Here is a 12,158-nt window from a genome sequence, read left to right as displayed (position 1 = left end):
AAGCACACACATGTGCCTCAACATTCATCCTACAGATGATCTCTATAATGCAGACCAGCCTGTAATAATACAGACTCGTGTGTGCAAAATGTTGCATGCAAACACCTCTAAAACTTGAAATCAAAAGAGCTACGCTACAATATTCACGTCAGTTATGCAACCTAAATCGTGTCAGCGTTGTGAATTTCAAATTTTCATCATAACAAAATATAAACAGTGGAGAAAAAAATCTTTCTGCAAATCAGTGCAAAATTACCTCCCTTAAAAAGACAAGACACATTTCATGCTTGTACTCGCATGGTTAATTTGACATTTTAAAATGTGGCATTTAGTCTTTCTTTTTTTTTCTCCCCTAACAAGATAATACTGGGAAAAAAGAACAAATGGACCCACTGGCAAACAAGTAAAAATCACCAGACACAAGTTTGTCTCTGTTTGCCATTTCTAGTTGTTTCCACACATTTGGCATCTCTCTTGTAATAAACTATGCATGTGTACTCTGGCAAAAAGCTGCAGGGCACTGATGTTACACATTTCCTTCCTCACTATCACTTGCTGATGTTCAGTTATAGAGTGTGGATGAAGGTTTACTAGAAATACAGAGATAAAATTACATAAACATATGTTATTGTACACAGTTATATGCAATTACAGAGTGTGTGCATGCATACCTTGAAGGTTTATGTAAAAACAAACAAACTGCAAACCTCTGTGCAGTGCAAAAAAAAAAGAGAGAGAGAAACATTTCTATGAAGCACTTCTCTTCTCTCACAGCACAAATGGATACTCCATCAAGAAGTCTTTTAGCCTCTCAGGCAAGGGCAAGTTGTAGTGATTGCAAAAATGCCGGTTGATTGTCATTCGGCACAGGTGCTGCAGACTGGGGGAGACTTTGTAGAGAGGACGGGTAAGCTTCATTTGCAGGCAGTGCTCCGAAACTGCTGTGCTGCTGCCTGGTGAATCCCTTCCTGTGATGGGCTCTTGCTTACATTTGGATGAATGCCTATAATTCAGTGCATAATGCTGAACAAGGTCCACCGCCCCCCCAAACTCTTGTAGATGTGTCTTCATCACGGTGTCAAAACCAAACTGGCCATTACAGTACTCTATTCTGAGATGTATGGGGCCGAGATTAGTCTTCATAGACAGAGTAAGGACATAGTCCTTGTAATAACTATCCCTCAAGAGAAAGGTACCCTCCGGGGTGTTACTCAACACCTGGCTGGCCTCAGCAGCCGTCACTGGGCCCCAGTACCAACCTGTAGAGACACAGTACACAGAAGCCCCATTAACATACACAGCTGCACTGGGGGCAGATTGGAGAACACGTGAGCATTAAATTATCAAATACTTGATTTTTAATTATGCCGTGAAACTGATCAAATAATGTCACGTGTTCATTTTTGGTAAATATAAAGTTTCTTGCACAACTGCAAAGTTAAAGCTGCTTTAATCTATACTAGCTGTGTTCATTGCAGGAGAAATCATACAATAATTTCTGGCCATAGCTTTGGTTTATTATAAACGTATGGACCTGGATGCACTTGTGTGACTACTGTGTCTCATATATGATCAGATCTATGATTGCCTGTATATATGATTGCATGTATATATGATCATATCTACGATTGCATGTATATATGATCATATCTACGATTGCATATATATATACGTATATGGTTGTATCTATGATTGCATATATATATGGTTGTATCTATGATTGCATGTATATATGATCATATCTATGATTGCATGTATATATGGCTGTATCTATGATTGCACGTATATATGTTTGTATCTATGGTTGCATGCATATGATTGTATCTATTATATAAGTAACCTGATAACATCTATTTCAGCATCTCTAATGTATTCTCTGCACCATTGCACTTTATCGCCTCTTATCTCGCCTTTATATAGTAAATCCTTATGTATATATCTGAAGATTGTTGTGTTGTAGTTTTGTTATTCTATGTTAAGTACACTGAGAGAGTCATGAAACCGGAATCAAATTTCATGTAGGTGCAAAACTACATGGCCAATAAACATGATTCTGATTCTGATCTATCGATTGCACAGCTATACTTGATATGAGTCATGTGGAATATGAGGGAGCTTGCTTGTCATCTTTGGTAATTCTGATTTTCGTAACAAATACGAATTTCCATTGTTCTTTATTTGCTGACTTTTTATATGCTTTTATGTGCCGTAAACCCACCAAACACAGTCAAAACCAAGATGGTGCAGTATTTCCTTATGATGAGTCAGATCATAAGTCTTTAGTATTTCCTTATGATGAGTCAGATTATAAGTCAGATCATAATGAATTATCATAATTATGCAGATATCCCCATCTCCTGATGACCTAGATCCCATACGTTCCCTAATTCAGTGCATTGATGATATTAATCTATGGATGTAAGATAACTTTTTACAACTGAACAAAGACAAAACAGAAATACTTATTTTTGGTGCAAAGACTCAGAGACAGAGAATTGCAGCTCATCTCAGCTCTCGTTCTCTAGAGTGCAAAGGTGAAGCTAGAAATCTTGGTGTAATCATAGACAGTGGTCTAAATTCTAAGAACCACATCAATCATCTCACAAGATCAGCCTTCTACCATCTTTAAAACATTTCAAATCTAAGGGCTTTCTATTAATATCAGATTGTGAGAAATTAATCCATGCATTTATAACAAGTAGACTAGACTACTGTGTGCATCTTAACTTCTGGAGTGATTCTGAATTGCTGGTTCATCTAGAACAGAGTATCATCTTTCTTGCTTAACAAGTTGCTACTAGTCTTATTCCAGCTGCTTGAGTATTAGTCCTTTTGTCTATACATCTGCTGCTGGTTCCTAGTGGGATCTTATTCTAGCTGTAGCTGTCTTATTCTATTAACTTACTTGTCTTATTTACTTATTCTAGCTGTAGCTGTTTTTCACCTAGTGTGTCCTTAAATATTTTTTGTTGCCTGGCTGTTTTGACTTAGTTATCCTTTTAGCTTATAAATATATTCCTTGGTAACTTGCTGTTTGCAGTTTTAATAGTATTGTGTGAGGTTTGATAGAGTTTTACATAAGTGACCAGTTTCTGGGCAATAGGCCTATTTTCAGTGTACCTCTTTGGCCAATTGGGTGTTAAGTGGCTAGGGTGTGGCCAGAACATCACAGGGATTTATAAGTCTAGCCTGATTCAGTTTCAATCCAGTGTGCATTTTGACTTCTGGAGTGATTCTGAATTGCTGGTTCGTCCAGAATAGAGTAAGTATCATCTTTCTTGTTTAACAAGTTGCAACTAGTCTTATTCCAGCTGCTTGAGTATTAGTCATTTTCTCTATACATCTGCCGCTGGTTCCTAGTGGGATCTTATTCTAGCTGTGGCTGTCTGTCACCTAGTGTGCCCTTAAATATTTCTTGTTGCCCAGCTGTTTTGACTTAGTTATTCTTTTAGCTTATAAATATATCCTTGGTAACTTGCTATTTGCAGTTTTTATAGTATTGTGTAAGGTTTGATAGAGTTTTACATAAGTGTCCAGTTTCTGGGCAATAAGCCTATTTTTAGTGTACCTCTTTGGCCAATTGGGTGTTAAGTGGCCAGGGTGTGGCCTGCACTCATGGCAGACAATTAGCAATCAGTCTTCTTTAATGCTGCTACTTGGAAGCGTCAGGCAAACAAGCATAGGTCGAACAAAGGCTAGAGTGAACAAAGGCAAACGCAACTTTTTCAAGCCAAGACTTCGTCAAGCACGGACTGCTCTTTTCAGATCCAGTCAGTCATCTGTATTTTGTGTACCTAGTATAGACTATGTGTTCCCTTCGCATTCCTGTCCTTTCCTCTTCCCAGGGCTGGTATAGACGTTGGGTCACTCCTAGGTGCTGTGACCCTACCAATCTCATCTATCCCACTCTCTCCACTCATGTTGAGCAAGTGGTGACGGGAGGGCTCTGGAATTGCCAGTCTGCAGTGCCGAAAGCTGAGTTTATCTCAGAATATGCATCCTTGCTCTCCCTCAACTTTCTTGCTCTAACTGAGACCTGGATCATGCCAGAAAACACTACCACACCCGCAGCTCTGTCTGATGTGTACTCTTTTTCTCACACTCCCAGAGCTGGGAGGCGGGGTGGTGGTACTGGCCTGCTAATCTCCCTGAAATGGAAAGACTCTCTTGTTTCCATTCCACAGTTTTCTCCACCCTCTTTTGAATTTCATGCTGTTAAGGTCTCTTATCCCGTCAAACTCACCATCGTGGTTGTGTACCACCCACCAGGCCCCCTTGGTGAGTTTCTGGAGGAGCTTGACACACTTGTCTCGCACTTCGTTGTTGAGGACTCTGTACTTATCCTTCTCGGTGACTTCAACATCCACACTAACAAGCTAGATCCTCTTCTCTCTTTCCTCTCCTCTTTTGACCTTCACCTCTCACCCCCTCCTCCTACCCACAAGGCCGGCAACCAGCTGGACCTTATCTTTACTAGACACTGTCCTATTTCCAATCTCTCTGTTACTCCCCTTCAGCTCTCTGACCACTATTTCATGTCTTACTCTTTCTCCCTCTCTTCCCCTCAGCTCCTTCCCCTACCCACATGGTTTCCACCCGTAGACACCTCTGCTCTCTCTCCGCCACTGAGCTTTCTTCCTCTGTTACCTCTATCCTCCCTGCACCTGAATCTTTCTCTCTCCTACCCCCTGACACTGCTACTGATCTTCTTCTCTCTACCCTCTCCTCTTCTCTGGACAATCTCTGTCCCCTCACCTCCAGGCCTGCACGCCCAACTCCACCTGCCCCTTGGCTGACCTACTCAGTACGTACTGACAGACGGAGCCTGAGGGTGGCAGAGCGTAAATGGAGAAAAGGTAAACTCCCAGAGGACCTTCTCAACTTCCAATCTCTTCTTTCCACTTTCTCCTCCTCCATTTATGCTGCTAAGGCTGCCTTCTATTGCTCTAAAATCCTATCCTCTGCCTCTAATCCTAAGAAACTCTTTCAAACCTTCTCTACACTTCTTCAACCTCCTCCTCCTACTTCCTCCCTTCTCCCTGATGATTTCGCTAACTTCTTTGACAAGAAGGTAAACGACATCAGATCCTCCTTTTCTCACCACCCAGTTAGTGCTGCTTGCACTATCCCACCCTCTGCACCCTCCCTCACCTCTCCAGATCCCACCCTATCCCACCTCGCTCCCCTCTCCCCCGACGAGGTCCTCAACCTCATCACATCCAGTCACCCCACCACGTGCTCCCTCGACCCGGTCTCCTCCCCTCTTCTTCAGTCTATAGCACCTGAACTCTTTCCCTATCTAACCCACCTCATCAACACCTCCCTCCAGGCAGGATGCTTTCCATCTGCCTTCAAGACTGCTAGAGTCACCCCCCTTCTCAAGAAACCATCACTTAACCCCTCTGATGTCAAAAACTACGGACCAGTTTCCCTTCTACCCTTTCTATCCAAAACTTTCGAACGTGCTGTCTTTAACCAACTTTCTTTGAACCTCCACCAGAACAACCTCCTGGACCCCAACCAGTCTGGGTTCAGGGTGGGCCACTCGACAGAAACGGCCCTCCCTGCAGTGACAGAATCGCTGCACTCTGTGAGAGCAAACTCTCTCTCCTCTGTCCCGATACTCCTGGGCCTGTCAGCTGTGTTCGACACAGTGAACCACCAAATCCTCCTCTCTACCCTCGAGGGGCTGGGTGTCACAGGCTCTGCACTCTCAATGTTTGCAACCTACCTGACGGGTCACTCCTACCAGGTGACATGGAGGGGATCTGTGTCAGAGCCCCACAGACTGACTACAGGCATTCCACAGGGTTCAGTTCTGGGTCCTCTCCTTTTTTCCCTGTACATGACATCCCTGGGTTCTATTATTCCCTCACATGGCTTCTCTTACCATTGTTATGCCGATGATACCCAGCTGATCTTGTCCTTTCCTCCCTCTGACACACAAGTAGAGACACGCATTGCTGCATGCTTGACTGACATCTCGGAGTGGATGGCGACACACCACCGGAAGCTCAATCTGGACAAGACAGAGCTGATGTTCCTCCCGGGGAAAGGTCGCCCGCACCAAGACCTGGACATCACCATTGACAACACCATGGTGACGCCAACTCAGACTGTGAGGAATCTGGGTGTGATCCTGGATGACCAACTGTCGTTTGCGGAAAATGTTGCATCGGTTGCTTGCTCCTGCAGATTTCTCCTCTATAACATCAGGAGGATTTGCCCATTCCTCACCGACGAGACGGCACAGGTGCTCATCCAGGCTCTGGTCATCTCCCGGCTGGACTACGGCAACTCCCTCCTTGCTGGTGCCCCAGCATCGGCCATCAGACCTCTGGAGTTTGTTCAGAAAGCTGCAGCTCGTCTGGTGTTCAACCGCCCTAAGCTCTTACAACACAACTCCCCTTCTCATGTCCCTACACTGGCTCCCAGTAGCTGCTCGCATCCAGTTTAAGACTCTGGTGCTAGCCTACAGGGCAGTGAAAGGAACAGCTCCTTCCTATCTCCAGGCCATGGCCAAGCCCTACACCCCCGCCCGACCACTTCGCTCTGCTGACTTGGGACGCCTGGTTGCCCCGTCACTCAGAGGTCCTTGCTGCCGATCGACCCGTTCACGGCTCTTTTCTGTCCTGGCCCCACATTGGTGGAATGAACTCCCCACTGATGTCAGGACAGCAGAGTTGCTGCCCATCTTTCGGCGCAGGTTGAAAACTCACCTCTTCAAGAACTACTCCCCTGTTACTTGTTCTTAGCACTTATTTTTTCACTCATAAAAAAATAAAAAATAAATCTCTTTCTTGCGCTTTTATTTTAGCACTGGTTTTGCTCTTAGAGGCTTGTTTAGATGTACTTATGACCTCTGATGACTAGTAGTTCTCCTGATTTCCTATGTTAAATGCACTTATTGTAAGTCGCTTTGGATAAAAGCATTGGCTAAATGACTGTAATGTACTGCAATGGGCTATTCATCAGCCTCCCAAAATCAGTTGTGTGCCAACTACATTAATTCAAAATGCGGCAGCACGTGTTCTCACCAGAACTAAAAAGTATGAGCACATTACACCTGTTCTTAGATCTCTGCGTTGGCTCCCCGTCAAAACTAGAATTGATTTTAAAATTCTTTTAATTGTATACAAAGCGCTGAATGGGCTTGCACCACACTATATAAAAGACATGTTAATTCCTTACAAACCAGAAAGGAACTCTCAGGTCCAATGGCAGTGGTCTTTTAACCATCCCTCATGCTAGGTCTGGAGCAGGGGAAGCTGCATTTTCTATTTACGCCCCAAGTAGATGGAATGCCCTCCCTGAGGGTCTGAGAGAGGCCCCCACACTGGAAACATTTAAAGGCAGGTTAAAAACCTTACTTTTTAAAACAGCCTACAGCTAAATTCATAGTGTGTGTGAGTGTTTTATATATTTTGCTATTTTTATATATTCTGCTCTGTTGTTACTTTTAATTTATCAGTGTTTATGGCACTTTTGTTTATTTTATTTTACTAACTCAGTTTTAAACTTGTCTGTACTTTTACAAAATTTGCCTGTACTTTTATTTATTTTTTGTGAGGGGGGGAGATTTTATCGTTTTATTATTTTATTGTGTGAAGCACTTTGTGTTACCTTTGTTTGTATGAAAAGTGCTATACAAATAAAATCTGATTGATAAGTCAGCATTAACCCTTATGACAGAAGTATACATGATGATATATATATATATATATATATAAAACATAACAAAGTTATATATCATGATGATATATAACAGTTCTATATATATAATTTTGTTAAAAGAAACACAGGGAAAGTGCTCAACAAATAAGGAGCAAAATAATCCAGTGAGAGTCAAGTAAATTCTTTATGAGACAGTATAAGCCCGTTTCATGCCATAAGCAATCATCAGTTATGGCATAAATCAGGCTTGTACCGTCTCATAAAGAATTTACTATATATATATATGAGAGAGAGAGAGAGAGAGAGAGAGAGAGAGAGAGAGAGAGAGAGAGAGAGAGAGAGAGAGAGAGAGAGAGAGAGAGAGAGAGAGAGAGAGAGAGAGAGAGAGAGAGAGAGAGAGAGAGAGAGAGAGAGAGAGAGATCTGTATGCCACTAACCAGACTGGTGAAGGTGGGACATGGCTTGTTGGAGACCTCGGGCATCCTGTCTCCATTCAGTTCCAAGCAACTCTTGGTTCTTGAGCCCTTCTGAGTTGGAAAGTGTATTGGAAGGATCGGCTGGCCAAATCATTTACCCTAACTGTCCAAATGCAACTTATCCACGGTCCAACAGTGGTCGATGCAGTCAAGTTAGGCTGTCTGCCCTACCATATGAGCCCCGATCCCTAAAAATAAATGAGAAGGAAAACGCGGCCTTAACGTTTCATCTACTTATCTTTATCTAGGCTTGTAATCCTGGCTTTCAGATCCCCATGTGAGCTGTAGCTACACTAGATATCATATTCTTCAGTAGGCATTATGAACATTGTACCTGGTCCTATAAACTCATGTGCAATGGCCACATCACAAAGGATGAAATGTCAGGCGACTTGGGCCCATCAGCCTCGTAAGATTAAAACTCTTACTGCTGCATAGAGAACAAAATATCGCAAGGTCTGTTTTTTATGACTGCTCTTGAAGAAACATATCTGACAAATAACGTAATTTAGTCTGATTCAATTACTTCTCATACCACTGCCTCATTTCCCCTCTAAAATCTCCCTAATCATTGCAAGAGTGATCAATTCTCTGCAAACAAAGTTTCGAAAGTTAGTCTGCACAAATCTGGTGAACTTGTGTAACTCCCTTTTATTCTTTAATACTGCCCCACATTTAATGAGATAACTATCTTTTTAGATAGAGTATAACTCTATCTAGTCTAACCTACGGTTTAAACTACATGATATCAACAGGTAGAATCATACAAAACGCTCCCTACCTAAACTCAAGACCAAAGATTTTTACCTCACCTATAGAGAGCTGCCACTGATGTCTTGGTCCTGGCCGTGCAATCACGCCTTCTGTCCTATGATGCTTTCCTCTCGGTGTCTACTGTGTCTTTGGCGTCTAGCTCCCTTCCGGCTTCTTAAGATTATTCCTAGAAAGGCCCGTCACGTGTGTGTGATTCTCTGGTTCCAGGAATGGGAGCACCGCTCCGTGCTGCATGGCTGCGCCCCGCTGTCAACCAACCCTACCACTGCACCAACGTGAACTAGTCAGGAGTCTATTATGTGCCAGGTTAATTAGCAGTGAACGTGCAATTAGCAAGTATAGCCGAATGAGTGCACGCCTATTTCGTCAATGCTGTGTGTGTGCGTGTGCGTGTGCGCGGGATTGGGGGGTGCACGTTTGAGCGTGTGCATTGAATCGTTCATCCATGCGGGCACTGAAATAACTATGCAGAGGCTGTGTGTGCGCTTGCAAAAGTCACTGTTAGGCTCCTCTAAAAAGAGCCACACCAGAGACCAATTCGTGTGCATCACGTCCTTTGCTGTGACACCAGCTGATCTAAGTTACTTTCCTGGCCAGATACCGCTCTCAACTTCTCCAAAAAAAGTCAAGTGTTTGCGTGTTTGTGGGAGTTTCTCCCCCCTCCCCGCTCCCAAACAGTACAAAGCCATTGATTGAGCCAAATAAACTCGATGACCCAATGAGCTGTAGCTCCTAACAACCCTATCTGTCTGTTGGCTGAACTCCCAGCTTTTCATTTGTTTTCGCAGCATGCAGCCCCGTTTTAACTCCAAGCGTCCGTCTCTGATTCGCCGTGGATATATATTATACTCCCCCCCCCTTTTATTCGTCTTTGCAGAAACAAACAATCATCATTTTGCTGCTGCCCGAATGCTTGACAGAATTTGGTGTTGCTAATCGTTACACTGTTGAGTGACAGAGTGTATGATCTCTGTCCCGAATATCAAATACGTATTAAAAAACAGAGTCCGGTAAATAAGGAGGGTTGACTGGAGCGAACTCCAGATTTCCTGGTTCACTGTAGATTGAATGGTGAACGCCTACCACCTAGTGGTCATATTTGGGATCACATGTCTAAACAAGGGGCTGTTGTTTACCAAGGAAAACCCAGCGTTCATGTCCAAAAGTTAGATGTCCAAAATCTTCCAAAATTGGAAGGAAAGAAAGAAAAGTGTTACTGGTTCAACGCAGAAGAAAAAGAAAAAAACCCACGTTGACTCTGTTGTGTTGGCCAAGTTTACTTATTGAGTTCAACACAAAGGCTAGCTAGCCCATCCATATCATATACCTTACAGATGACCACCACCTGGTGAACTGTGTCCCTGCTGAGCAAAACTAACTTCTCATAGATAGTCACCGCTTCTGCTGTTCGTTAGCTGACCAAATGTGACCCGGAATCGACAACTAAGCAATGATTTCCACAGATAACAGTTCTCGGAAAAACAGAACAACAACAACAACAAAACGGATCCTTCTGATAGTTACTTATAAATGGCCACACGTTGTCTTGTACTGGTGTATCTACTTGGACCCCGGTCCTTGCAGCATGCTGACATGATTGACAGCTCGACTGCCGTCCCCCTCCCCGAGGGGTTCGTGTTGGTTTGAACGCAGATGCACGTGACGTTTGCGATTCCTTTCCGAAACTTTCACAATCTAAACGATCAGTAATTTTTTTTAACAATATAATGAATACGACTTCTCACATTAGTGCATATTGCCTAAGCATCACTTATACGGCACCAATAACGTACATAAAGAATGACGTCTTATGCCACCTGCAGACTCATGATCACAATAGCGCCATGGTTATAACGGATTCACACTAAAATGGCATGTGTTCGAGGGAATAAAAACCCATGTTAGTCTTTTTTTTAAAAAACGTAACTCCAATCGTGCATGTCGTAGCGTATTTCTGTCGTCCATTAGAAAAAAAAAGAAAAAAAACTAGTTGGGCCATCCCCCAGTGGTCGCCAGTGCTTCGGAGCTCCCCCTTGCTGCGTGCATCGTGATCTGGTGGATGTGCAGAGTCTTGCAGAGACAGCAGGGTCACCTTCTACCATTGCAAAGGAGATTTATTTTACAAATAATAATAATAATAATTTGCAGCATAGGCTGTTTGGATCGCGTACCGCACCATCCCCGGTAAGTCAGCCTGCGTGTCTTGTTCCTTGCTAATACCACATTGCTGCATTGACCAGAAAAGCTTGTGCATCCTTTTTGGAAAAGGGATAAAGGAATCTCGCACGATTCCCCGTCGTTTGTATGTTTATCCATCACGCAACCGATCCGGTAGTTACAGATTCGCAAGAAAGACTGTATATATCGTCGGTTGTTTTGTGTTTTTTGTTTTATGTATGCATGCGTCATTTCAAATGGTAAACGCATAGCCACAGGATGGAGAGCTTGCAAAGAGCATCTTGCATCATCTCGGCTTGCTATTTTTGGCTTTCTTCACCAAGGGAACTACTCTTACGTCCTGTCATTTGACTTTTGCGTGTCGTGCTGCTATTTCCCTTTCAGACAACAAGAGACCGCGTAGACCTGATGGTTATGAGCTGGACGCAGTTGCCTGTCTTGTGAAATCGTTTATCAACATATGAGAATTTGACCTGAGCGTCCTCGTTTAAGTAGACATGATTATCTAATAGATGCATTCACCATATACACGAGACCAGCGTGGCAATCTCGGTGCAGACGAACGTGGGTAAAGACAGACTTGGAGTAATAAGCACGGTGCTGGTCAGGGTCTGCAAGCCATTTCACTGTGACGTGCCCTCCTTGCCACAGTCAGGTAAACAAGGCTAGTCATGATAATAAAGGTCGATCAAAAACCTTCCTAACCATCACTAGCCCGTCAGTCGGACGGGTAATCTTGGGGAAAGGGGGGGTGTGGAGTGGGATGAGCTGGCTGCTGTGTTTGAGAATTTCTTGTAAAAAATCAACGTGAATAATAATGAGCGCGCTGGAACCCAACGTTATGTAATTGCTTGTCATAGCACGGCCATCGCTCGCGTCATTGTTTTTCCTCTCACGATACAACTTCGGGGGTGGGTGTTTATGCACGCTCGCGCTCGCACGCGTGCGCACTCTCTCTGTCTCTCTCTGGTGTTTTAGTCATCCGTCACATATGCTGACCAACACTTGCAGGGCACATCCAGCACCTGCAAGTCACATGTCCGTGTTAACGTCAGC

General features: G+C 43.6%; 1 protein-coding gene across 1 annotated transcript; it reads right to left on the bottom strand.

Annotated features, from left to right (window-relative positions):
* Positions 1 to 768: 768 nt before the first annotated feature.
* On the bottom strand, positions 769 to 8,244 carry LOC130129077 (suppressor of cytokine signaling 2-like). Its single transcript, XM_056298876.1, has 2 exons — positions 8,112 to 8,244; positions 769 to 1,259 (listed from the first exon to the last, which is right to left on the bottom strand). The coding sequence occupies exons 1-2, from the start codon at positions 8,242 to 8,244 to the stop codon at positions 769 to 771; spliced, it is 624 nt and encodes a 207-aa protein (XP_056154851.1).
* Positions 8,245 to 12,158: the final 3,914 nt, after the last annotated feature.

Source organism: Lampris incognitus, chromosome 2, assembly GCF_029633865.1.
Source record: "Lampris incognitus isolate fLamInc1 chromosome 2, fLamInc1.hap2, whole genome shotgun sequence".
Lineage (NCBI taxonomy): Eukaryota > Metazoa > Chordata > Actinopteri > Lampriformes > Lampridae > Lampris > Lampris incognitus.
The sequence above is the reverse complement of the archived record's forward strand: the minus strand, read 5'-3'. Positions and strand labels throughout refer to the sequence as shown.

Excerpts from the sequence above, each read along its gene's own strand:
- LOC130129077 (XM_056298876.1), bottom strand. The coding sequence starts at position 8,244 with ATGATTTGGCCAGCCGATCCTTCCAATACACTTTCCAACTCAGAAGGG. Across the intron at positions 1,260-8,111 it reads GTCCCACCTTCACCAGTCTG|GTTGGTACTGGGGCCCAGTG; the intron begins GTTAGTGGCATA and ends GTGTCTCTACAG.